Below are 27,979 nucleotides of genomic sequence, written 5' to 3' on the forward strand. Positions count from 1 at the left end.
TAGAGTTGCAAGTTCTACTGTTTATTTGGGATTTCAGCCTATAGATGAGTAGCAGGTGAGTTTAGCAGTCATGGAAGGAGTTGACATCCCTCTGGGTGCAGGTTCTTCTAGACAGCCAGCCAGGGTTCCTCCTTGTTAGCACTCACGAACGATAATTTCTGGTGTCGAACTACAAAGGTAGGGGTTCTTGGTTTCACAATTTCTGCTGTCCCATGCAATGTAATCTATGAGGAAAGAAAATTAAGGCAGCTGAGATACCAGGGTGATTTGTGGGTTGCAGGATCTGTGCTCTCCTTGGGATGCAACCTGCCAGGGTTGTTTATTTTATGAATTACATGTTTATAGCTACCCGTCCACAAACATTCCTTGGACAACATACTGCAAAACAATATTAAACAGGCAATATAGGTTATTAAAACTAATAATTAAAATATTAACTGTCTTCTGTCTTATTAGAAAAGTGTTGTTCACTCCACGACCTTTTTGGGCTAGTTCACACATTCATGTGGGATGACCACAGCCTTAAATATTTATTTTCTTTTGAAATAATATATACTGTATATTCTGCCTCTGTATGAATTATCCAAGTTCACCTACAATGCACATGAAAGAACACAAGCGACGAACAAAAACATATAGGGGTTTTCTGTCTAATAAAATAAAGTCAAGAGCGATAACAGTATGAAATTCACTTGGGAGCAATCCTCCTCAAAGCTTGCCAAGGGGGGAACTGTCTTCAGTGCCCATCTGAAGCAATAGAACATCACTATGCAGGTCTTTTTTCCTATATGGAAAATGCATATGTCTGAAACAGCTGTCACAGATCAAAACCATGGGCAGAATTTCTGTATCCATCACCAGAAACACAATGTTTGACCTAGAGGAAGTTCACCAATTCGGCTCCTGAGATTTCAAATGCTAAGCATGAGTGGCTGACTCGGCCCCTTTTTTTCATCTTCACTGAGGGCTCCTCCAGAATGGGGGTTTTGTGTGGGTGTGTTCTGCAATATATCACTGATGCATGAGCAGTGCATTTATAGTGGACCATCCATGCGTCATTTTGCTTTATTAGTTGTTCTGCAATGCTTCCCTGGTGTTGTTGCACCATTGCCATTTGGAGGGGCCACTCTTGCACCACAGGGCAACAAAGGCAAGACAGCAATAACCTGGGACGTTTGAAGTATACAAAGCTACAGGATTTCAGCAGGAAGCTGCAGGACATGCACTGATTGGAAACCAAGCAGGATATCTGCCCCAAAACATTTCAGGCACAAAGAGTACTGAAAGCAAGTTTTCGTCAGACTGCCCTGTGCCATCACAAGCAGAAATAACCATGAATTTACTGTCTAGAAAGGCTGTCTGGAAAAGTCGTAAGTATTGCCTGAAGCACCACAGAAACCTGCCAAACTGGCTAAATTCAGGCTGCAGCAAGAATAAGAAACCACAGACAATGGGCACTTATGTGCACTTACCTTTTGAGCTGTGCTTTCCAGGCACAACTCTGTGTCCAAGCACTCTTTTCCCTGCCCTGGAGCATTCCCCACAAAAACCCGCTCTTTAAAGCTGAAGCACACCAAATGGCAATTGGATTTTCTGCGGAGTGCTGTTTGCTCCAATTTAGCAGTAGAGACACACAGCTTAAAATGCAGCCCTGTGTCTGGGAAGCGCAGAGGAAAGGTAAGTACGGATAAGCCCAATGTCCGCTCTTCAGCACTACTTCTAAGTTTCGAGAAGAGTTGTTATCTGTTTACAGTTTTGCAAGCACATGATTAGATCCTTAGGAGAAAGGCTAAAAGCAAAGCTGTAGATGTGATATGCAAAATGCAAACCTCTGTGCAACTGAGAATTTTGGGTTTTGATTTAAACATTTGCATTTCGAGAATTGCCAAATTTCTAGCCTCCTTGGCTGGAGGTGAATGCACAGACATACACAAGTGGCAGCACGGGATATTTAAGGTGACACAGTGGCAGCATCTTTAAAATGTGATTATGACTACCTGTGCTAACCACCTTGTTGACGTATATGCCACCTTTCCTGGCAGGCAAAAGTCTTTAAACCCATCAGGATTACCACTGGTTTGAGCTACAAAGCTGGCAGATTTGGGAAGTCAGGCCTCTACTGAACAGTTGCTAAGTGGCGTGGTGGTGATGTCCTTTATGTCACTTATGAATCCTAGGAAGCATCTCCAAGCAATTTCACAGTACAATTGCTGTACAGAACAGCAGGTGGTGAACAGCTACCTCACTTGCCGAAAGCATTTTCTCTGGAATCCTCTTCCCCCTTTGCTCTTGCTTTAACAACCTAGCAAGCACATGCCTGGAACCCTGGCTGGGGTGGATGTGGCAGAGGGAAGAGGCTGCAACAGAAGAGGAGTGTCTAGGTGTGCCAGCCACTTTTTTTGCTACAAACTGCATCCTTCCCACCTCTGACCCAAGCAGTGCTTTGCAGCTGTTTAGAGGAAACACCCATAAATCTCAGCTCTCAAAGTGTTAGAGCTGGAAAGTACACAAAAGCAGCCGTATTTTGCTCTTCTCCTTCCTGAATCCCTGTGTCCCCAACTGCCAAAGCACCTGCACACTTACTTGTGCCGTGGAGCAATAGGGCACAGTGTTCATTCTCTCTGTCTGTGTCATCCAGCCAAGCATATAAGTTAAACCTGGTGGAATCAGTCCAATCCCATACGTTATCCTGCAGGTGGAAGACAAGAAATGTGGTTACTAGGGGAATCAACCATGTGGAATACTTTGGAGAATGCTCATGGAATGGCGCAGAAACTTACCAAGGTTGCAGTCCTAGACCAGTCAGCCTGGGAATAAAATTGTGGTTGGGAATCTGTACCCCTCCCAAAAAAAAAATATGTTTTTGGACTACATTCCCACCATCTCTGGCTATTAGCCATGCTTTCAGAAGCTTAGGAGTTGTAGTTCAGCAGCATTTGGAGGGTCAAAGATTTCCCACATCTGTGGTATGACTTCACTGAGTTTACGGCTAAGTAGGAGGTCCGCAATGTGATATGCCTTGTGTAAAGGGTTTAGGGGTTGCTTGTGCGTAAGCGCCAAACCGCTCCAAGCTGAGTAGTTGGCTAAAACTTTCCCTGACCGGACAGCCCTTACTTCGTGGCTGCCTTAATCACTGGCAGAATCCGTCAGTGGGCGTTTCCTGAACTTCTTCCAACATAAGAGCTCCTTGACAGAAAGTCTCCGCCTGGATTCCCTGCACGATAGCTTTCTGCGCAGAGTGGGCGTCCCCAGGGGAGGTCCTGAGCTCTCTCCACTGGTCTCGCTTGAAGCGTCCCTGTGCCTTCCCTCCGACTCCTCCTCCTTCCCTTCTTCCTCAGCGGAAGATCTCCTTCTTTCCCTGCTGGTTCCCTCCCCAGCGTCCGAGAGCCTCTCCACCACCCTGCGCTCCGATGGCAGTTCCCTGACACCTTGGCTGGGAGCCAATAAGCAACTTGGTCTTTTTCTTCAGATTCTGGGTAATTTTGATGCAGGACATTGCATTCCCATCCTATCAGCTGATGGGCAGTGGGACTGCACCATGCTCAAGGCATTCAAACACCACCACCTTCACGTTCCCTCTGCCCCGCCCCACTCTGCTGTAATGGGCAGATCTGTTTTGGAGGCCTGTGCTCTTCATTTTCCATAGGGGTTGCCAACACAACACCTGCAGGTACCAGTGTTTCCACCAGAAGTGTGAGAGCCAAAGGATAATTTATATATTGGCCCAAGAGGTGTGAATTTGATCAGTTCACTTAAAAATGTAAATCAAACCAAATTCTCCTCCCTGCTGACCTATGAAGTTCATTCAGTGATAAGAAATTTGTGGCATATACAGTGGTACCTCAGGTTACATGCACTTCAAGTTACATATGCTTCAGGTTACAGACTCCGCTAATCCAGAAATATTACCTCGGGTTAATAACTTTGCTTCAGGATGAGAACAGAAATCGTGCTCCGGCAGGGCTACAGCAGCAGGAGGCCCCATTAGCTAAAGTGGTGCTTCAGGTTAAGAATGGACCTCCGGAATGAATTAAGTATTTAACCCGAGGTACCACTGTATTGTTGGACTCCAACACTCATCATCCCGAGCACTGGACATGCTGGCTGGGGTTAATGGGTGCCATGGACTGGTTGGATGCAGAGGAAGAATAAGAGGAACCAGCTGCAGAACCTCCAAGGGAAGAAGGCTCAGAGACAGGGGACTGGTGATGGGACAATGATGAGTGGTCAGAGGTAGTAGGAGGAGGAGGAGGTGTCAGAAGCTGAAGAGGTAACAGGGTTTAGTGATCAGGGAGAGTTTGTGGCAGAGAGAAGTCCAGAAACTGCAGCAGAAACAGAAGCAGGAGAGGAGTGAGGCCAAGAGGCAGAGATGAGTCAGGCTGGTGAAGAAGCATGGGTGTCTCCCATGCCTGCAAAGGCAGACACCCAGCAGCAGTCTCAGATTGCTTGGGGAAAACCTGGGAGAGGAGGAGGGTTGGGCACCTGTGGGAAGCCTCCCTTCTTCGCAACTGCCTCATAACACCAAGTTGTACTGAATAAGAGTTGTAGTGCTCATTAGGCCTGGCACTCCTGAGCAGATCCCGTTTCTTCAAATAAAGAGTTAAGTTCACTTAGTCTGTGTGATTTATTGATGGCTCGCTCCCAACAACGTGTGTTGAAGCCCAGCAACACCCAGAAGGCCACAGATTCCCCTTTCCTGGGTTAGATGGCGACTGGCTGGCTCAACATTAGAACCCGGGCCATCCTGCACCCAGTTTGACTCTCACTTCCACATTACAGCTAGTTCAATACAGTATGTGCTTCTCCCCAACCCTGAGAGAGAAAGTTCTTACAGATAAGGAATTATTGGAGAAGGCTTTCTAGGTCAGAGAGTGGCATTTCCTGACAGATTGTGTTGACATTTGCCATCATAGAGCTCCAGTGCATCAGTTCCACTTTTGAACTACTTGATCTTGTTTTTGATTTCCAAAATCCAGAGAGGAATTCAGAAGAGAAGAGTGTTGGAAACATCCCGAGACGTTAAGCACCAGGGAGCTCGCTGCACTCACCTTTTGAGGATCGTGGAGACCTATCCAAACATCTTTGTTGTCACTGAAGCCGGCAACAAATTTCGCAATTGCACAGACTTCTTCCTTGCTATGGAAAGAGACTAGGTCGGCACGATGTTCCTTTTGGCATTTCTCCTACACAAGGACACAAAGAATGCCATTCACTCTATGGGTTGCACCAGCTTCTAGACACAGCCCCTAGCTGCTAGCTTTGACTTTCTTTTTTAATCAAATCATCCTCTACCAAAACTGAACAAAGGTTTGCTAGCTGCAACAGCTAGAGCTCAGCTATCAACAGAGTCAGGTTTACCTTCTTTTTTCTTTCTTTCTTTTTATCATTTAAGTTGCCCCCGGTTGCAGTTTAGCCTTTGAGGGATAAGCCTTCCAGCCCTATGCAAACACTAGTGCCAAGTGCTCATAATCTAATACCAGTTTTGCCCTTGTTCCATTTTTCATCTTTTTTTACATTAAAACAATAATGCAGAAGAATGAAAGAGAAACAGATAAATGCTACCAAGGCTGAAAAGTCATGATTTTGTGCCTGGCAAAAACTTTCCTCTATAACCAGTCCTTTGGCCTTCAACTCTCTGTAGCCTTTTAGAAGTGGACGGGATATTTTTCATGTATTTCTTTTTCCTCTTGGTTCTAATGTATCTATGTGGTGTTTTTTGATCTGGCTGGTTTGTTGGTTGGTTGTAAGTCACTTTGGGTTGCCCTGGGCAAGATAAAGCAACTAGCAAATGTAATAAATAATAATGATAATTGTTCTTTATTATATTCATTACTATTTCTTCTGCCTTAAAATTACTGGATTAATATTGTGCATTAGGGATCTACTCTTTGGCAATACTACCCTTTTGCTTTGAGTAAATAAACCAATAATCCAGTGCAGATTAGGTTCACTCCTGACGCCCCACAACCCTGATACCAACCTCTGAAGTTCTGCATTCTCCCCACAGATTGTTGTGCCTTCTTATCTGAAACTCGTTGAGGAAAGGATTGACCTGAGGCACAGCAACCTTCTTTAAGGAAGTCTCCTTTCCACCCGCTCCCACAACTCACGCAAGACCATGCAACGCAAGCAAGTGAGGTCTTGTGGGATTTGGGGGCCAACACCAGCCTTTCTGCATTGTGTGGAGCCAGCCACACTGTGCCACAAAGTGATTCCTGTCACACAGGGAGTGCGCCAAACCATGAGCTCCATCAGTGGCCACCGGCCTCGGTATAGCCAGGCCCAATTCCATCCTTCCAGCACCTTCCTGTCCAGTCTCTATTTTCACAGAGATGAAAGGGATGTTGACTCCTCATATGCACAGCTAATACAATGATAAACCATCTCTTACCCTAGCCTGTGCAAAGGTCACGGGTTCCTCGAAGTAGCCATAACAGTTTCCTTCACGCTTCAACCAGTTCTCTGGGCAAGTAAATCCTGCAAGGAGCGGCAGATTTATTAGATAATATTGCAGTGTCCATTGACCACAAACAATAAAAATCTGATTGACTGGCTAAGAGAGACTCCTAGAGCTGAAGTGCAGGTTATTATTCTCTTACTATGGGAATAGGCTTGAACACACATGCACTCCTCTCTGCTTTTATCGCATTACCATAAAAAAAAATGTTTTCCAAAGGAGAGGGGGAGATTTAGTCACACTCAGGAACATGACTCAATATTTTCCCATTTTAATGGTGTGTTAGGGGACCAGGATGGCTTAGGATGTTTCGGATCCACATTGCTTACCAGAATGCCCCCTTCCCAGCCCTTCTGAAGCCATAGAGCCAGTGCCAGTAAGGCCAGCGCTTTGAAAGAGCCAGTGGCAGAGAGAGTAAGGGAGGTTTTGGCATCAGATCTAGCACTCTGATGTTAGAGCTCTGTTTCACATTTCAGAAGGGAAGATCCCATCTATCCTTTCCCCTTGGGACACCTTCCCAGTGGCCATTTAGGCAGGAATGGCTGGTTGGTCCTTTGCCCCCACCAAGAGCTCATGGCTGAGGTTTCCTGTGATGCCCTGGAAGGCTCCCTTCCTTCCCTCCACCCCCAACTGCTTTTGGAAGTAAAATACACTTCAGCTAGTCAGGGGAGAGCAGAGAAAGACTCTGTGGTAGTTCATATTTGGAGAGATGCCGAGAGTGCTGTGAATTGCTACGTACCTGTGGGCTGATGAGCCTCTGAAAGAGAGCCAATTTGGTACAGTGGTTAGAGTATCAGAGTAGGACCTGGCAGACCAGAGTTCAAAACCCCACTCAGCATGAAGCTGACTGGGTGACTTTGGACCAGACACTGAGTCTCAGCCTTACCTACCTCACAGGATTAAATGAGGAGAACCATGCATGCCACGTTGAGCTCCTTGGAGAAACAGGTGGGAGTAAATGCAATAAACAAATAAATGGAATCTTGCTGTTGGTGGAATCACTGAAAAGGAGAGAAGAAAAGGGGGAAATTGATGCCCAAGCTCAGAAACATACCTTCTTGGAAAGTTAGCGTTGGCAGAGGAGTCATAAGCAGCAGGCAGAGATAAAATGCCACAGATATGGAGGTTCTTCTTAAAAGCATGGTGTCCTCCTCAATGGCTTTGTAAAGAAAATTCAGAAGAGAAATCGTTGGGAAAACACTCTCCTCTTCAATGCATCTGGAGAATTTCGAAGAGGTTAATATACCTTTCTGAATACTGATATCCTCCAATTAGGATTCTTCCAAACTAAGGACACAAGATACTGATTTGATTTTCTCAGAGAACAAATATTTCTCCTTGTCAATAACAAAATGATGAATGGAGGAAGGAAACTGAAATGAAGGAAAAGTTCAGCAAACATGCATGGACTATGTGCTTACATTTAAAAACTAACAGGTAAATTGGAAACAGTTATCTGACTCTCCCAGTCATATAAATACAGATATTGCATCACACCACATTGATCAGCAAGGTGAAATCACATGAAAATTTCAAAACAAACACCAAATATTTGGGAACTCAAATAGCTAGGGATCTGTCTGAAACTTTTCCACTACATTGTTCTCCCTGTGCCATAAGCCTGTAAATACGGAGTTGCATCAGCCATGTTATATCCATAGAGATATACTGTTCTTGATGCCAGGATTTTCAACCAATGGTATGATTATTTATCATTGGCCTTTTTCCTGCTTTTAATATCATATTTACCTAAGCCTCCTTCCAAAGAACCAGCAATTAACTTTGCACAAAGCACCCATTTAACTCAGACATTGGTCGTCATACATTTGGAATTATTCATCATCTTTACACCGATGTTGTTCAGTTGTTGTTTTGTTTGTTTGTTTGTTTGTTTGTTTGTTTGTTTCCCAGAAGTGAGTTATATTCTGCTTTTCTATCATGCATTTCCCAAGTGCAATCATATCTGGAAAGGTATGCATTAAATTCACCAGATTAAACTGAAGTAATAAGGGACATTATTATAGACAATATTCTAAAGACACAATCTTTCCTCCTCAAAAAGGTACACACTATCTCGCCAGAGTGGTGCATGCTCTAGTTATCTCTCGCTTGGACTACTGCAATGCACTCTATGTGGGGCTACCTTTGAAGGTGACCCGGAAACTAAAACTAATTCAGAATGCGGCAGCTAGACTGGTGACTGGGAGCGGCCGCCAAGACCACATAACACCATCTTGAAAGACCTACATTGGCTCCCAGTACATTTCCGAGCAAAGTTCAAAGTGTTGGTGCTGACCTTTAAAGCCCTAAACAGCCTCAGTCCAATATATCTGAAGGAGCATCTCCACCCCAATCGTTCTGCCCGGAAACTGAGGTCCAGCACCAAGGGCCTTCTGGCAGTTCCCTTGCTGCAAGAAGCCAAGTTACAGGGAACCAGGCAGAGGGCCTTCTCAGTAGTGGCACCCACCCTGTGGAATGCCCTCCCACCAGATGTCAAAGAGAAAAACAACTACCAGACTTTTAGAAGACATCTGAATGCAGCCCTGTTTAGGGAAGCTTTTAATGTTTAACAGACTATTGTATTTTAATATTTTGTTGGAAGAGTGGCTGGGGAAACCCAGCCAGATAGGCGGGGTATACATTTATTATTATTATTATTATTATTATTATTATTATTATTATTATTACTACTACTACTACTACTACTACTACTACTATGGACCCACATTTGATTTTATCTCGTCACACCCCACATGTTAACTACTGTACTTTTCCGTCTATAAGATGCCCCCCTATTTTTAGGGACTCATTTTAGGAAAATGAAGGGAGATGGCCCAAAGTTGTTGAGCCTCTCCCCTCATGCAGCTGCCGGCAGGAAACACTCCCTAGATAGTTTCCCGCACGCAGCAGCATTGGGGGAGTGTGCGCTTGCATCCAGAGTACCACTGTATTGCTGCGTCTTGCTGGCTCAAAATCATTATCGTGGTCAGAGACGTAGGAAGGTCAGGTGGTACCCAGTGCAGAAAATTTATTGTCACCCACCCACACATTTATTTTTTGTTATTTTTTTTTATTTTTGCCTGCAAAAATGGTTTTACGTTGTTTCATATTTTTTTACAAAGGAATGTGGATTCTGAGCCTCTGATAACAAGTAGACGACTGTGGGCAGAGACTGTGGATTGTCTTTTGGCTTGTGTTATTTTATTTATGTTTATTGCCTATTTATTTAATAAAATTTATTTTAAAAAACCTGTAAAGTGGTTTACCAAAACAAAAAACAAAAAAACACCACAGCAGTAAAACCAAGAAAAATTAACAATCCTACTTTAAAACATACAAAAGCTAAAATATTAAGATTAAAATTACTTCAACTCCCCCCCCCCAAAAAAAAATTACTTCAACTTCCTAAGCATCTAGGCATGCTTGCCTAAAAAAAGAATGCTTTTAGCAGGTGCCTGAAAAGAGTCTAGCAAAGGTGTGTGCTTTGTTGAAATTTCAGCCTTCACGACATAGGAAAACGGCCAAATAAACAGCTATTTTGGTGGAGGAGGGTCAAGATATTAACTGATATGCATGAAATTTCTTATGTAGCTATATCATCCCTAGTACTAGTAAGATAAGACCTTTGGAGCAGGCATTTTTTAAAAAACTTTTTTTTAATGAACCTCCCTAGTAGGGCAGTAATTGTTCCTTGATAATTTGTCACCCCCCTCCATGATGGCACCTGGGGTGGCCCCCTGCCCCCCTTTCCTACGCCCCTGATCGTGGTGTGATTTCAAAAGTGCTTTTGTACAGTATATTGAAAAATTGCACAGCGCTAAAACAGACCATAAAATTTGTTATATTACCATGCAAAAATGACAAAAAATTAGTTGGGGGGCTGCGAGGGATGGGGCCACAGACCCCCTAATTGGGAACCACTGTTCTAGATGTTTTGGACTACAATTCCCAGTGCATTTCCCCTTATTTTCCTTATTGCAAAAATTCTGATGTGCCAGGGTGGAGGAGCAGGGGGCTTTTTTTGTTCAAGGGTTCCAAGTCAGTGTTAATTACAAAACCTGAATTCACCTGTATGTGACTGAAACCCACCTGAAAACAGGAAAGGCCTGAGGGGTTCTTTGTGTAGCCATGTGCCAAGGATGTGGCTTTTGCATGTTTGCTTGAGCACAACTTGTAACAGTGAAGAAGAAGCTGTAGTTTACAAATAAAGCAATGAATGAAGCTTTCTGCGAAAAGAACTTGGAAGACCTCATGGTAGGAAAACAATGGTGGGGATCTTAATAAATCAAAAGCCGCCATCTTGGAACTACATTAATACCTGCCATTAAGGGGCTAGGAAGCTGCTTCTCATCCACAAAGCAGTAGGACTGGGGGCCAGGACTGTTTATAGAACAATGTATAGGATGGAAATGCTGTACTTTCCTCCCTTCCAAGCTTGTTTTATCTACTTATTATGACAAATATACACAGACTGTAAAAACAAACAGGGAAGGAACTAGAAGAAGTTATGGGGGCAGGAAAGGCTAAGTATTCCCTTTCTCCTGCCATTTCTCTGCTCCAAATTCCACGGCCTGTTCCAGCGCTTTGCAAGTAGTAACTGAGCTATGCAGCCCCATATTTCTAAAGAGTAGTCAGGGGACAGTCTTCTATATAATGGTTGTTTTTCTATATAGGTGACTGTGTATATAAATTAATCAGACAAAGTGGGTGTGTGGTTACTTGATACACATTTGAAAACCTTCCCCTTGATTAGGATATCCCTGTCTTTTCCTCCCTGCACATGCCCCAGGTGAACGAAGAAGGATGTGGTGATTGCAGTCTTGGTATATGGCCAAGTGTAGATTGAATCCCCATTGTCAGAACCACCTACATTTCTTTTTAAATGGACACACTGTGAGGTAATGCAGAATCAATCTGCAACGAGCTTTTCTTTTCAGAATGAAACCAGTTTCTGAATAAGTGCTTTTGAGGAGCGGGGGGGGGGGCACTAGACCTAGGCTGAGTGTGGGCTACGTAGAAAAAACAAATATTTAGTCTCCATTGATTCCAGAATAAAATGTGTGTACGTAGTCTTGGTCAGATTCCTGAATCCCCACTCAAAACATTTTCAACTGAACTGGATAAACAATAACCCATCTCCCGTGGGTTCCCAGATGGATTTTATTGGAGTGCAAATGAAGGAAATGAAGGAGTGAGGACCAGGGGTCCACCTGGGTCCACTTTGGAGAGCCAGACTGAAGCCATTTTATAAGGAGCAAGCTAAAAGCTAAAAACTACTTCTTTCCTCTGCTTGCACAAAGCATTTTTGCAAATGCAGCAAGTGTGGTCAGAGCACTTCACACCTGCAAGCTAGCTGTCGACCCAATTCCAGTAAAACACCGAGTCAAGAGCGAACAACAGGAAGATTTAACTCACCACAAGACTAACGGTGAGAAAACCGATGGTCAATGTGGTTTTACTAGGAACTGTAAGTGGGTCAGAGAGTTTATGAGCTTACAACACCACCTAGTGGATAATGCAGCTTGGAACCAAAAGGCCGCCACCAATTTTCCTATTGGTAGAGCTTTTAATGAATATGCATAAAGGGGAATGTTTGAGGGGTGAGTCAAGGGGCTGAACTTTTGCTTTGCCTAAGGGTATAAAAACTGTCTGCCCCTGGTGTTCGTGGGCATTCTCTCATTTCTTCCTGAATGCACCCCTTTTTGCTTTTTGTCTGACAAAAACCAAATTGAGTAAAATCTTCTCTTTAAGAAATATTGCTGCCTGGATTTTTCCATTCTGGTCTATATTCTGAAGTCCCCAACATTTCTGGTGCCGTGACTCGGATAGGGACCTTAAGTCCTCAAAAAGACCAGAAGGCAGCTCCCTTGTCCTTTTCTAGGCAGGGCACAGGGGAGGGGGCAACCGGCCGCTTGCTCCTAGCGCGCACCGAGGCTTTTCTTCGGAGGAGGGCGAAGCCAATTTGACCCTCCTGCTGGATCCTGTGAGAGGAGACAACGGATTGAAGGACCGAGGTTGACAGGACAGGACAGGACAGGACAGAGTCCAGCCGGCTGGGGTGAGTACATGAAAACAAGTCCTGTGGGGAATAGGAAGCCTCCTTTTGAACAAGGAGAAGGGAGATCCTGATCACATCTCCAACGTGGCCAGTGGCATTAAGGGGAAAAGGATTGTCCCCTGATAACCACCCACGTTAAGGTATTTGGAAGAAGGAAACAGGACAGAGGGAATTGGTGTATGTTTTGTGTGTTGTGTGGAAGATACTCCAGTGAATGAATTTGTTGAATGAGCGGTCAGGGCTTAGCGTCCCTTTGGCCAAGCGAGTGCAGGGTTGTGCATTTCCTAGTAGGGCGACCTCACCTAGGTCACAACCTGAAGTGTGTGGAGAGTGGAAGGAATTTTGAAACCCGGTTAGGAGCGGAGTATCTGGAAGAAAAATGGGGTCTGAAGCAAGCCAATGTAGTCTTTTTGAATGCTTTTGATTTGGCCCAAATTACTTACAATCAGAGAGAGGAGGCCTCAAAGGAATAACCACCCCCAAACTTTTCTGATGTCTACTCCTCAGTCAGCAGGCATCAAATCTTTCAGAAACATAGGGGCCCTAGCTGGGACAGGGCAACAAGGAGTATCTTTTGAGGCTGAATACCTACTTAGGGAAGAGTTTCAGACTCAGATGCAGCTTTGGGAGCGATGGAGGGGATCGCTCGAGAGATCCCTTAGGTTATTCAAGTTGGTATATTGCACTAGAATGCATACAAACCTTTCAGATCTCTGGACCTCAATGAAGGCAAGAGTTCAGCTAGGCAAAGCTGGAGGACTCTCTCCTGAGTTGTGGCTTTGGTAGTAAGGCAAGCCTCCTAGTTTCTCCAAAGCCCATCACTGAACTGGGAAGCACATGAGCCTTGCAGACCTCCAACAGTTTTGATCCCTATAGTAGCTACAGCTTGACCAGGGAGGGCAACCTAAATCCCAGAACTTAGCTAGGGAAGAGCTGGGTACCTCTGTGACCAGCGGCAGTTTGGAACACATCAGGGAAACCACCAGCAGCCCCCTAGCTTCTCTGATGACCATTTAGAGGTGGTCTATGGCTAGGAATTACGAAATGCTTTCAGACCTATAGCAGTTACAGTTGAGACAGGGAGGGCAATTTAATTGGTGCCCTTAACCAGGCACCAGCTGGATGGCTCAGAGCTCAGGTGTGTCTCAGAGAACACTGTAACAGACCCCTAGTTTGAGGCTCAGACAGAGGAGCCTCAAGAGAAGACCTGCATCTCTGTGGCCACCATAGTTGACAAGTTAGTTGCCACAGAAAAGGATGAAGGAAGAGATGAAGAAACAAGCCGGACACCTGAAGCTGACACAGGGTGTGAGCAGCCAGTGGCAGGTGTCTGCTGGGAGAACTACTAGAAGTTTAAAAAAAAAAACTGCACAAAACAGAAGGAGGAAGAAGAGCTTTGTCCATTTAACTTGGATGAGTTTGTGACCATGGATGAAGTTCTAGAGGTTCACGTGATAATAGAGAAACCCCCCCACCCCCTGGCTGAAGAAATATAAGACTGATCAATGCAAAATTATGGCCCTTAGGACTGAAATTAAAGGAACACAGGCAGGAAAATGTCTGTTCCCAGTGCCGTGGTGGTCCCCTTGGGAGGACAGGGACAGCCCCATATCCCCAAAGCTCCACCACTGCCTCACTATGTGGCCCCAGGAGCCGAAGCAATAGGAAAGGGGGGGCTGCCAGACACCCCAGAAGTAGACAAGGCAGAGCCCAGCCACCAGACCCTGGAGGAAATATACCCCAAAGTTAAAGAATTGAGAGAACAGATGGCCAAATACAGGACGACTACCCCTATGTATCGAGAAGCTGCAGAAGCTTATCGCAATGCTCGAGCCAAAGCATTGGGGGAGCACCTAAAGCGGTCCAGCTCCACCACAGAGGCAAGAACAGAAGTCCTGACCCCCCCCCCTTCGTGTAGTTTGGGACAAGCCGCTCCCTGCTCCCCCCTTCACCCTCCAATACGTCCCCTTCACCACCACTGATTTGATGAATTGGAAGACCCACACCCCTGCATTCACTGAAAAACCCCAGGCAATGGTGGACTTGCTGTCCTCCATATTTGCAGCAGCTGAGGGAAGCCTCCAGGACCAAGGTGGAGGACCTGCAGCACCATCTGGCAGAGCTTTCCTCTCTGGCTGCCAAAAGAGACCCAGGGGAGCTGGGGAGGCTTAAGGAGAAGGTCCGAGCGCTGAGCGGGGAGCAGGAGCAGGAGCAGGAGCAGGCCCACCTGAGGCTACAGGCCAAGCAGCAGAAGGTGGCAGAACTGGAGGCTCAGGTGAAGCACCTGAACACCAAGCACCAAGGAGCACTGGCTGAGCTCCAGGCGGACTTGGCTCGTGCCACGTTGCAGGCTTAAGGAGAAGGAGGGCATAGAGGACCAGCTCCGGGCAGAGATTGCCTCTCTGCAGATGCAGGTGGCTGTGGCTCAGAGGGAGGCTGCCCAGAGCCTGGCCAAAGGGAAGAAGGAGGGGCACGAAGCAGCCCAGGTGCTGGAAGTTGTCACCAGGGAACTGGCTGAGGAGAAGCACAAGGTAGCTGAGCTGGAGGCTCAAGTGAGGCTGGCAGGGGATCAGAGCCATAAGGACCTGAGTGCAGCTGAGTCCAGCCTCTCTAGCACCAGGGCAGCCCTGAATGAGAGGACACCGAAGAATTGCTCCCCCTGCTGTGGGAGGCGGGATACAAAGTTTCCCAACAGAAAGGTCAATTGTGCCAAAATAAAATGAAATACTTAGGTTTTAATGTGTCACACCAGCAAAGGACACTGCGACCAGAGAGAAAAGAAGCTATTTGCTGCATGAAGGAACCCACCACCAGAAAACAGTTGCGAGGATTCCTAGGAGCAGCAGGCTTTTGCAGAATTTGTATCCCAGGCTTCAGTATTTTAGCAAAACCTCTAAACGAGAGTACCAGAGGAGGAGAAAGAAACCCCTTTGAGTGGGGGCCAGCCCAACAAGAAGCTTTTGAGACTATTAAGTGATGCCTCATGACTGCACCAGCCCCAGCCTCAGTTATTGGAGCACTGGTCCCAGAAGGGATCTTAAGCACTGCTGACAAACCAGCCTATACAAAGCAGGAAAGGGACACTGCAGATGCTCAGGAGTTGACATTGTCCAAAGAAGGATGGTACCTTACCCCTGATGATAGGATGTAGATCCCAGAGTCCCTTTCCCAGCAGATAATTCAAAGATACCATGAGTCCACCCACATGGGGCCAGATGCCACAACCAAGCAGCTGGAGAAGTATGTCTATATAGCCAAGCTTTATCAACTGGCAGCCCAGATTTCCAGGAAATGCCTGCTTTGCCAAAAGAATAATCCCAGAATACATTTACGGGTTGCCAACACCCTCAACCCAGCTACTCTACTGCCTTTGCCAGACACAGACAGCATGGAACACCATGATTGTCTCCAAGTGATGGATGAGGTCTATTCCAGCAGACCGGAACTGAAGGATGAGCCGCTGAAGAATCCAGACATTGTATATTATCCAGATGGCAGCAGTTTCATTGTGGACGGCCTTCGTAAAGCAGGATATGCTGTAGTGACCAATGAGGAGGTTGTGGAAGCAGAACCCCTGTCCCCCGGCGCTTCTGCCCAAAAGGCTGAATTAATTGGACTGACTAGGGTCCTGCAATTGGCAGCTGGATGCAAGGCTAACATCTATACAGATTCCAAATATGCCTTCTTAACCCTGCATGCGCATGGCGCCCTATGGAAAGAGCGGGGCTTGATTGGAGCCCACGGGAAAGCCCTGAAATACGGTCCAGAAGTTGAGACATTACTGGAAGCTGTATAGGCCCCCGAAGAGATTGCTGTGATGCACTACAAAGGCCATGGGAGAGGCCGGGACATGGTCACTAAAGGCAACCAGAAGCTCGTGAAGCAGCTCTGAAACCTCCACCAGTGGTCACCGCAGCCCTCATCCCAGAACTCACTCCAGACAACGTAGAACCTCGTTACACCCTTGATGAACAGCAGTGGGCATGTCAAGAAGGAGCAATGCTCCAGGAAGGACCAGACAACCGTGTTTTTGTCCCACAGCATCTGGCCAGTGTCATTGTGAAGAATTACCACGAATCCACCCATTTGGGAGGCCCAGCTGCTGAAGCACACCTTGGGAGAATACTCTACATCCCCAACCTATCTCAGCTAACTGCTGCTATATCCCAGAAGTGTGTCCTGTGCGCAGCCTACAGACCCCAGAATTCGGGAAACACTGAGCGAATAAATCGTACCTTGAAGACCCACTTGGCCAAGCTGACCCAGGAAATGGGACTCAACTAGATAGATGTCCTGCCCATTGCCTTGTTTCGGGTGCGAATCGCTCCAACTAAGAGACTGAGACTATCACCTTTTGAACTTCTATATGGCAGACCACCCCATTTCATCAGCGACATCCCCGCCAGTTTGGGGCGGGTGGGAGATCACATCAGCCAGGAACAAGTGCAATCCATGTCCTGTGTGTGTGTTTGCTTCCTTTCCAGGTATTTCTTCCAGTCTCGCTGAGCCGGTTCACCAGTTCCAACCGGGGACAGCGTCTGGCGACCCCCTCATCCCCAACTGCGGTGAAAGTAGCCGAGGTGATCCCCTGGGTACATCACACGCGTCTGAAGAAGTCGGAGGGTGTCTGGACTTGCAAGAAAAATCCTGCTGACCCTCTGAAGCTGACTCACTGATCATCACCTTGTGTCTGACGCTACCGGAACGCGTTGGGCCACGGGCAACGAGATCCTGCAGCTGATCATCACAAGGACTTTCATAAGGACTTTCTCTTTTCTCTATTATGTTCTATATTGATTTGCTCTATGTCTTATTGCCCTGACCCCACCGAGCCATACCAACCCTATTGGCCTGCTGACCTCTGCTACGACTGGTTCGTCTTGCCGGTGGTAAGAGATGGCGTGCTCATTGGCTATTGGAAACAGGGGTTTGATGAGGTTGCCGTATTGAAACATCCCACTACCCCATTGTGGCTCCTCTTCCACACCACTGTCCAGCGCACGTGGGTACTGCTTATACGGGAACTTGCAGAGACGGTCGAAATCTATCGAGTTCTGGACCGCTCCTGCTGTTGTGGGGGGGTAACCAACTGTCAATCGGGGGGTAGAGCACTGTACCAACCCCATTTAATAGACCAGGTCCTAATCTTAACCCAGGTGTTGCATGGGGCGGAACCTATCTTAATGCAAGTGTTGTAGGGGAGGGAGCCTGAACCAGGTGTGCATTGAAATTGCTGAACAAGTGCCAGTAAATTCTGCAGCCCCACCTGTGGTTGTCGTGGTGGCTCGAGCCTCCCAAAATCCCAGAATACTACCTAAACTGCTGGGCCTGGTAACTCCACACCTAATACCCTTGAATGTGGCAGGGTATTCTTGTGGCTGCATAAGAGTTGCCACCCAGTAGACAGACAGGGCACCTAGTTCCGGAAGAATTGGATGGGAGGGGCGCCAGCGGGCAGCGTCCCCAACGTAGAAACTTGCTCTCCAGCAAATTTAGAGGCACCACTAGGACTTTTGGTATTGGGACCAGAACCCCTTGATATAGCCACCCCGTGTTTCAGGCCGTTGCAGGGGTGGATATATTCTTGTGGGTGCAACATCATTTACATGGAAGAAGGGGCCCCTTTTGGGTATAGTATTCTCCCAGGAAACCACAGGGGTCTCCACCCACCGGGAATAGTTGGGAAGTTGATCCAAGTGGTAGGAGCTTCCGAAATAAGGTGGAAAATAACCCCAGAGGCCCAAGCGTTTATAGAATATGAATATCAGTGGGCCCTTCAGCGGTAAAAGAATATTAGGAATGGCCCCGAGTATTGGTGGGAGGAACTATGGAAATATTGGGGTTGGTGGGTAGGAGTGGTATGTACTGCTCTACTTCTTTGGATGCTCCTGTATTCTTGCTGGCATGAACAATATCATATCTGGTTTTTCCCTGTCTAACCAATTTTTCCCTGTCTAACCCCTACAATAGGTGGTTACAAATGGCTGAAATGGTAGCCCATTCGGCCAATAAGTCAGAATGTCTGGTATGCATCTTGGCCCCAACAGATGCCACGAGTGGACTACCACTTCTCCCACTGCCACTTAACCGTTCCACCATTCACAAACGAGCACTGGTCAATGTCTCAGCACGTACCCATATCCTGGCTCTCTATGACCTATAGGTCCATCAATCGAAAATGATGAACCGGAACCGGTCAGCATTTTCATGATGGAAAGGGGGGAATGAAGGAGTGAGGACCAGGGGTCCACCTGGGTCCACTTTGGAGAGCCAGACTGAAGCCATTTTATAAGGAGCAAGCTAAAAGCTAAAAACTACTTCTTTCCTCTGCTTGCACAAAGCATTTTTGCAAATGCAGCAAGTGTGGTCAGAGCACTTCACACCTGCAAGCTAGCTGTCGACCCAATTCCAGTAAAACACCGAGTCAAGAGCGAACAACAGGAAGATTTAACTCACCACAAGACTAACGGTGAGAAAACCGATGGTCAATGTGGTTTTACTAGGAACTGTAAGTGGGTCAGAGAGTTTATGAGCTTACAACACCACCTAGTGGATAATGCAGCTTGGAACCAAAAGGCCGCCACCAATTTTCCTATTGGTAGAGCTTTTAATGAATATGCATAAAGGGGAATGTTTGAGGGGTGAGTCAAGGGGCTGAACTTTTGCTTTGCCTAAGGGTATAAAAACTGTCTGCCCCTGGTGTTCGTGGGCATTCTCTCATTTCTTCCTGAATGCACCCCTTTTTGCTTTTTGTCTGACAAAAACCAAATTGAGTAAAATCTTCTCTTTAAGAAATATTGCTGCCTGGATTTTTCCATTCTGGTCTATATTCTGAAGTCCCCAACACAAAGACACTATTCATCCTATTTCTAATTTCATCAGCACTCTTCACAACTTTGTCCTGAATGACATGATGTTTGCTCATATAATTATTCCACAGAGCTTATTTTTTGGAATTTTATTTAACTTTAGCCTGCAGTGGACTTAGAGACTGTAGTCTGCACAGCAGCAATGCTCTTTGTCACTCTTTCATCTCCCTTTGTTGCATCCCTAAGTACTTCAAGTTTAGATTGTCTGATCCTTGGCGCTAGGAACAGCTTTGCTTCTCATTTGTATGTTTCTGGTTTTTGTGACTCAAACTATCCAGTACACTGAGGCCAGCAACAGTGCACATACTTTAATAATGGTCACAAAAATGAAAATAGCAAAGCTCACTGCATCTCAAATATCTCCTGGAGCAACCTTATTAAAGCCACAAGGTCTTTATAGACGTTTTAAGAATCCACAGCTTTCTTTCGCAAATAAGTTTCTAGCCCCTAGTACAGTTATAGATATGTCTTTCTTATATACACAACAGCTTGCCATGAGTAAATAAATCTTGTTTTCAAATTTGATTATTCATAGGGCTGTTTTATTTAAAATTTATGATTTACTTCAACAATTTTCAGTACGAAAGAATTTTTCATACAGCAGTCAACAATCCTACAATGTGAATAATTACATGCAATATGAATAATGACACCAGCTGCGCTTCCACATCTCAGGTGGTGCTTTCCCTCCTTCCCTTTTCGTCTATTCTTTTGCAAAGGAGGAAGACAAAAGATCTCCTGCATATCTTAATAATGCCCATATCCTCCTTGGGTGTTAGTCCTTAGGTAATACCAGCACATTCCCCGTAATCTTGTACGATAACATTTTCCAGTCAAAGATGTTTCCTCTAGGAAACTGGTGGACCTGGAACACATCTTGAATGTCTTGAGATTTCAGTACATAATCCCACATGTAGAGATCCGTTATTTCCCCCACAAAACGCCGTTCCTGCTTTTCGGATGGATTTTGTGCACTCTGATCCCATCCAAGCATTGCAGTGCCCCCCGACTGAACAATATGCCCTACGTTGTGCACTTTTCGGACGCTCCTTTTCCCATTCATCCAAAAGGCGGTGAGGCCAAACTCAGCTTCCCAGGTGACACACATATGACTTCCCAAAGTGCTGAGATCGGGGAGGGCAAACATCACACTCTGACCCCCCATGTGTAAGCCAAAGCAGCCCTTTGCCTCACGCAAGATCCTCAGTTCGTCCTTTTGAGAGCGGTAGGAGAAGAGAATGACTTTGCGATCGCTCAGATCCTCTACTGAGACTCTCATGCAGAGCGTGAATTCCATGACATTCAGAGGCTGCAGTGGAGATATGACAACATAACTCTCCTTCGATTCGTTAAGGAAACTCAGAACTCTGCCCTGCAGACCTAGAAGGGGAAGCATCATTAGCACTTCTACAGGAAATCACTGTTCAGCAAAGCAGTGGGGAACTTGTGGCGCTCCATATGCTTCTGAACTACAACTCCCATCATCCTTGGTCATTGGTCAGGCTGGTTGGAGCCAATGGGAGTCATAGTCCAACACACAACTGAGCACTTACCTAAATCAGTTTCACTGTCTCTCACAGGGCTCCGTCCACCATCATGAACTGCAAAAGAAATGACATGTCTGAGCTTCTGGCACTGGTGAGAAAAATATTCACATTACTCATAAGTGTTATGTAACCAAACTTTCATCTTTGGTGGAAATGAAATAAGGCAAATGGTTATTGGCAAATGGTTATTACAGTCCTACATGAAATATTGGGCTACTAGGTTTCATTGGACCTCCTCATGTAAAATATTATGTAAAAGACCATATAAGAGCATGTGATCAAAACCAAGTGTTATATATATTATAACTCTAGTTAGAATACTATATGCAAAAGCCTGGATAATTAATCAGAAACATAATAACAGAGACTTAGTAAGAAAGATATCAGAACAGCTAAATGCTGTAAAATTAACAGCTGAGAGAGAGATTCAGAGAAGTTATTAGTGTCATTAGTGGGCGGAACCTAGCAACACAATACATAAAAGGCGAGTTGCAAATTTTAAGGCAGGGAATTGATTACATAGCTCTATGAAGTTCTGAAACATATTATGTCAGGGGAAATATAACAGCAGGTTTCAGCAAAATGAAGATTATGTCTGACAGGAGCTGAAAGTATATATGCTTTTTATTAACTATCTATCTATCTATCTAACTATCATCTGTCTGTCTATGATAGTAAACTTCTATAATATTCTTGATGTTTAAATTTTGTATGGGTTGTATGAATTTAATAAATTATTTGCTTTTTTCAAAAAAACCAACAACCCAAATGTATGTAACAAAACTGTGGGTTGTCAGATATCAGGAACAGAAAGGGAGAGGTGAAGTTCCAGCAGAAGCGTAGATGTGGAGGCAGGAGAAGCTTCTACTCCCCATCAACAGACATACTATTCTCCAGTAGCAGCCAGTGGGGCTGTGTTGCTCTCCTGGGCTTGTGTCCAACAAAGTCCTAGTCAGAGTAGACCCTTTGAAATTAAGAAACCTAAGTTAGTCCTGTCTATTGACTTAAGAAACCTAAGTTAGTCCTGTCTATTGACTTCAATGGTGAATAGGACTAACATAGACTAAAATATCGCCCGACTGTCTTTCCCCTGCCTCTTACCCCTGCGGGTACAAAATACATGCAGCAGCTAGAGCATTGGACTAGTTCCACTGCTCCTCTCACACCATGCCAAACTCCCACTGCCTTGCCCACCCCCCAGAAGTTGTAGTGACGCACAATGTTGGGAAGACGGAAGAGCAACGCAGCCCCACCTGTGCAGCTACTGACATTATCTATTCATTGGTCAGCTCTGGGAAAGGCAGGAAGGCCCTCTCTCACCTGAGTTGTGATAATAGGGGTTTTCTAACAATCAGTGATTTGGTTCGCCCACATCGCATGAGCAACATGTTCCTTTGCTGTGCACATCAAATTCACAACAGAGGCCATCTACTCACCCACATGGAGCCATGGGTGTGCGAGAACTTGCACTTCACAGAGTGAGAGGAACTCATATCTCCCCGGGATTGTAATGGTCACATACTGGCCCTGCATCCCTGCACAGGTGAAGGACATGGTTTCCCCACGCCCCATGCTGTTGATTGTAGCGCACCTGCAAAGCAACTAGAGCATTAATCAATGGCTTGACCCCAGCGGAGATATGGCACATGGAAGTATGGGAACCCCACCAATATTTAGGTGAAAAGAACTAAAAATATCAGCAAGAGACACAGAACATTTTGCTCAATCATTTCTTTGCAGTTAAACTTCCTAAGAGGAGCCTTGCTGGATCAGATCAAAGGGCTATCTACTCCAGCATCCTGTTCTCACAATGGCCAACCAGTTGCCTATGGAAAGCCACAACACAAGCAGAACATGAGTGTAGCAGCACTCCCCTGACCATACTCCCTAACATACTGTCTCTGATGCCGCTTGCAATATACAGTCTTCATTGCTAGTAGCAATTGATAGCCTTATCCTCCATGAATTTATTGAATCCCCTTTCAAAGTCATCTGTGACAGTGGTCATCACTACATATTGTGATTGAGATGCCATAGTTCAACTATGCAGAAGTGTAGACAATTCTACAGCACGTTCTGCAGCAGGGGTAGCTAATGTGGTCCCTCCCAGCTGTCGTTGGACTGTAACTTCTATAGTCTTGATTGCCGATGATGCTTGCCAGGGCTAATGGGAGTTGGAGTCCATAGTATCTGGAGGGGACCATGCTAGATGCCCTTGCTCTAGAATACTTACTCTGTTAATACAGCAGGTCTATCTTACTCTGTATGCCATTCATACACATATTATTCATACACACCAGGAATCCATATTCAACACTTGCCTATAGCCGCATTATGCAGGAAGAGACTAGCTGCGATGAGGAAGCTGATGCTTGGGGATGTTTGGATTCCTAGAATCATAGCTGGAAGGGACCTCAAGTCAACCCCCTGCAATGCAGGAATATCAACTAAAGCATCCCTGACAGATGGCCGTCCACCTTTGCTTAAAAACCTCCGAGGAAGGAGAGTCCACAACCTCTTGTTTTGTGCACCATCTAGATGACCTGTTCACCATTACTAGACTTCTCACCAAAAACCCCCTAGGAAGCTTCCATGCAATGACAGCATCCTCCAGAATATCTTTCGGAAACTACCAATTTCATGGATTACAGTCAACAGGATCAGTCCTCATGATGAGTGAGGCTGAACAATTTATTTTATTACTAATCATATGTCTATCCTGCTTTCCAGGCACAGTCGGCTCTCAAAGTGGCTTACAATTAAAATCTTTACTAAGGTATGATATAATTAGGGATATTGTGTGTGTATGGGACACAATTTGTCTTCTTTGGGTCCTGGCAGTTGGCAACATAGTCCAAGCTTCCAGGCTCGTCCCTCCAAAGGGAGAGGACAGAAGATACAGATGGACTACAAGAGTGGCTGATGCAATAGATGTTAAAATCCAGCAGCAGCCTCTCCATTTATTTAACTGAGAGGGTTAGGATGTTCATGTTTTAGTAGTACATTTTTTTCAGATTGAGCCCTGCCAACATCATCAGTGAGGAATCAATGGTCTTATACTGCAGATTCCAAATCCCCCAAGTCCTCTGGAAACCAACACGACTGACTGACTTCCAGATCTGTCTATTTTTTCAGTTATGTATAATTAACAAACCTGCTAGCGAAAACTACAGCAGATTCACTCTCAGAACATTGCAAACAGCTTGAAAGTCTTGTTTTTTTGATAAAGTGATTGCACATCAGGTGGTATATAAATTGTGTAAAATGTGTAAAAACAAACAATAAATAGTAAGCTCCAGTGAAATCTATGGGACTTACTCACAACAAAAATGTTTTTAGGATTGGGTCTAAGGTTCCAATCCTAAGAAAAGTTTATTGGAAGTAGGTTGCACTGAACCCTACAGGACTCACTTCCAAGTAAGATCATATTGCATGTCATCTTTATTGGTTTTCCATCACCATTCATTTGTTAACAGCAGAGAAATACCTGGGATTCATCGTGCCTCCCTTCTGTGGCAAATCTCCAATGAGAATCTCAGCTCCTTTTATCCTTGACTCACAACAGTCTCCTCTGTTTGTGATCACCACAGCAGATACCTGAAATGCTGAATTCAAATCTACCATCCACCAGGGCTCAAAATCCTTCCTCGTCAGGGTGCAGTCTCCATTAGCATAACTATTGGCCAGTGAACCATCTATGGCCTTATTGGACTTCCCCTTTTCTTCATACGTGCTCGACTGGGACGACATTTTCCCCACTGCAATGTTAGGATCTGGAGGGGATGTGAAGAAAAAAGCACATCTATTTACTGCCAAAACAAAAGCAGAAACACAGATATCACATGGATATCGAACTGAAGTCAGATCAGATAATGGTTCACTTAAAACACCATTCAGTCTTTGACAGTGGCTAACTGGATGCTCTGTGGCAGTGCAGAAAAAAGGGTGAGATGGCAATATCCACACTCTCTCTTGTCCCCAGAATGTGGTACTTAGAAGCATAGAATTGTAGAGCTAGAAGGGACCCCGGTGTCATCTAGTCCACCCCCTGCAATGCAGGATTATTTCACCCAACATGGGGCTCAAACCCATGAGATCATGAGTCTTATGCCATTCCAACTTAAAGGATTTATTATCTCTGAATATATTATCTCTCAATATAGAAGATACAAATCTAGCTGTCAATGCTAATAGCCGCTTACTTATCTTTGATGCAAGTTGTCTAATCTATCAGTTTATACTAGTGTGCTAGTGGCGTTTCACATGTTAACCTTATACAACTGTGTGAAGAGATATTTTGCTGCCTCTCTCACGCACTTGAATCTGATTTTGGTTTTGATGAATGACTCTGAAGGTCTATTCACACAACCATCTGGGTGCACAGTGAACTCAGGAGGAGTCTGTACATCAGACATAGAATCACAGAACTGTCGAGTTTACACAGTAGTAGCCTGCAGTCCAAAAGAGGCTTATTGCATGCACAACCACACACAGCAGTTTACTTTCAGCAGACATCAGGAAGCACTGTTTTCCTAGCATTTCCCAAAATCAGGCATCTGCACTTGACTGCAGCCGCCCCCCATGCAAATAGTCATGCAAGACTCCTGGTTTTATAATTTGAGAGTGAATCATTTCCCTCTATTCCTTCTCTTATATTTTGTAGCCACCAAAAGACACATCTTAATTCAGCCTCTGGGGAGCAGACAAGTTCAGATAGTTCTGTCCCCCACCCTCTTGCCCTGTAGTAATTGTTGTGCCTTTTGTGGTTTAAAGCGATGCTTTAATGCCATTTTGTTGAATGAATGAATGTATATCCCACATCAGGACCTTGTGGCGAAGGGCAGGCAACAAATTCCAACAAACAGCAGCAACAGAAAAAATATTATTATTACAGTATTACATATGCCATCTCAGGCAAGTGGGATAAGGAAGGGTTTAGGTTGAAATAAGCCACACTCAGGATTTACCTCCAACTGGGATTATTGAAGCATCTGCAATGGCAACATTGCCAGCACTGCCTGGAAAAAAGAACAGCAATTACCAATTCAGGTAGGTAGCTGTGTTGGTCTGACACAGTCGAAATAAATAGATAAATTGTCCAGTAGCACCTTAGAGACCAACTAAGTTTGTTCTGGGTATAAGCTTTCGTGTGCACTCACACTTCTTCAGATACTTCAGGTATCTGAAGAAGTGTGCATGCTCACGAAAGTCATGAAACGTACTCACATATGTTTACATGTATAGCTGTTCATGTTTAAATAATCATCATTTTTATATCATTACGTTGTCACTTGGGCCCTGGCTGTGATTTTGTCTTTGATCACATATATTTGATCACTTATATTTCATGGATTACAGTCAACAGGATCCTCATGATGAGTGAGGCTGAACAATTTATTTTATTACTGATCATATGTCTATCCTGCTTTCCAGCCACAGTGGGCTCTCAAAGTGGCTTACAATTAAAATCTGTACTAAGGTATGATATAATTAGGGATATTGTGTACATATGGAACACAATTTGTCTTCTTTGGGTCCTGGCAGTACTTTTTAGCCCCAAATATACAAACACAAGTAACCTTGCTGGATCCAGTAAAGTCCACATGTCCCAAACAGTTTAGGGTCAATCTGTCTGCCAAAGTACTTAATCAAAACTGTACTTACGTTTGTGTGTTATGAGCCAATGCAAAGCAGCAATAACCAGAAATGCAGAGTTGCGTAACATGTTTGTTATTTTATCCACTTTTTGGAACACTCTACAGAGTTCTCAGCATCTTTGCTTCAGCATCCGAGACCTTCTCCATTCCTTTCAGATAAACCACTTTGCTGCTTGTGCTCAGGCTGTTCCTCAAAACTTCGAAATCCAATGTACCCACACAAGCCAGGCTGTCTTATAGCTGGGAAAGCTTTGAGCTGTAGGGCAGTTCTTGGGCACTGCTTTTTATCTGGCAAGATAAAGATATAATGGGTCCGTGGTGTGACTGACTTAACAGGACCAGCCAGAACATAGAAATAGCAGTCAAATTCCAAAACATTATTCATACCTTTCATACACAACAGGTATCCATCTTATGCTGTCGGAATATGATGGGGAGTGGGATGGGAGAAAGTTGTGGTGTACACATAAAACTGAAAACTAGATACCGTAACTAACCATGTCTACTCAGAAGTAGTTCAGGGAAGTTTCTAGTGTATTGTGTTGTATTGTGTTTTTACTAATTTTTGTTGGGAGCCACCTAGAGTGGCTGGGGCAATCCAGTCAGGTGGGCAGCATATAAATAAATTATTATTATTATTATTATTATTATTATTATTATTATTATTAGACATACTGAATTCAATTACATTTGTTGTCATGATAAAATAGCATTCTACCAGACAATATCATAAATGTAAGTTGTCAATTTACTTAACCTAATACTGTTTATACCAAAAGATTTCCAAATAGCTGCAATTTTTACTCCCATACAGAAATCATGAAAAGGTTGTCTAGGATCTGGATAATTCTGCCTGTTAGTTTGTTCCACTTAAATGTTTCAGGCTGTGTACATACAATAACTTTAAAGCACATTCGAAGCACATTTTCCCCTTTTCAAGAATTCTGGACTCTGTAGTTTGTTAAGGGCTGCTGGGAATTGTAACTCTGTGAGGGTTAAACTACAGTGCCCAGAATTCTCTGAGGGAAAGAATGTGATTTGAATGTTCTTTAAAGGTATAGTGCGTACTTAAGGTTCAAGGCCTAACGTACAGGTAGACTAGGCAGTTGCCCAAGACAGCGCAGCTAAATGGACATACGCCATGCCAACTATCTCTGGGCACCTCAGAGTGCTCCATGATACTGTTGGGGTTTTTAGAGGTCATTTCCAATTTGCATGGGTACCTAAGGTGGCAAAATCATGGATTTCCAGTTTGTAGCCCAGTCTATCAATGTAGTTTGCACTGGGAAAATTTGAATTATCTATGAAGGCTTTATGCCTAGCCTGGAGGGGCAGAAGCTGGTGGTGCAGAAGGAGACCCTACAGCAAAAAGCTGTAGAAACCACCATCCT

The 27,979-nt window shown here is 44.8% G+C and overlaps 1 protein-coding gene across 5 annotated transcripts; it reads right to left on the reverse strand.

Annotated features, from left to right (window-relative positions):
• Positions 1-26,868, reverse strand: LOC307224881 (pentraxin fusion protein-like). 5 transcript variants are annotated; one of them, XM_079992054.1, is made up of 9 exons: positions 26,596-26,806; positions 25,899-25,949; positions 24,419-24,704; positions 22,368-22,522; positions 7,512-7,616; positions 6,392-6,477; positions 5,049-5,183; positions 2,584-2,689; positions 1-224 (listed from the first exon to the last, which is right to left on the reverse strand). In XM_079992054.1, exons 1-9 carry the CDS (start codon positions 26,654-26,656, stop codon positions 136-138), a joined length of 1,074 nt encoding a protein of 357 aa, XP_079848180.1. In that variant the 5' UTR covers positions 26,657-26,806; the 3' UTR covers positions 1-135. The 5 variants fall into 5 exon arrangements, with proteins under 5 accessions (XP_079848180.1, XP_079848182.1, XP_079848178.1 ...); XM_079992056.1 differs by lacking the exon at positions 7,512-7,616; XM_079992052.1 differs by lacking the exons at positions 1-224; positions 2,584-2,689; positions 5,049-5,183; positions 6,392-6,477; positions 7,512-7,616 and adding exons at positions 19,905-20,764; positions 20,938-20,985 and having other exon boundaries at positions 26,596-26,868.
• Positions 26,869-27,979: the final 1,111 nt, after the last annotated feature.

Source organism: Podarcis cretensis, assembly GCF_951804945.1.
Source record: "Podarcis cretensis genome assembly, chromosome: 10".
Lineage (NCBI taxonomy): Eukaryota > Metazoa > Chordata > Lepidosauria > Squamata > Lacertidae > Podarcis > Podarcis cretensis.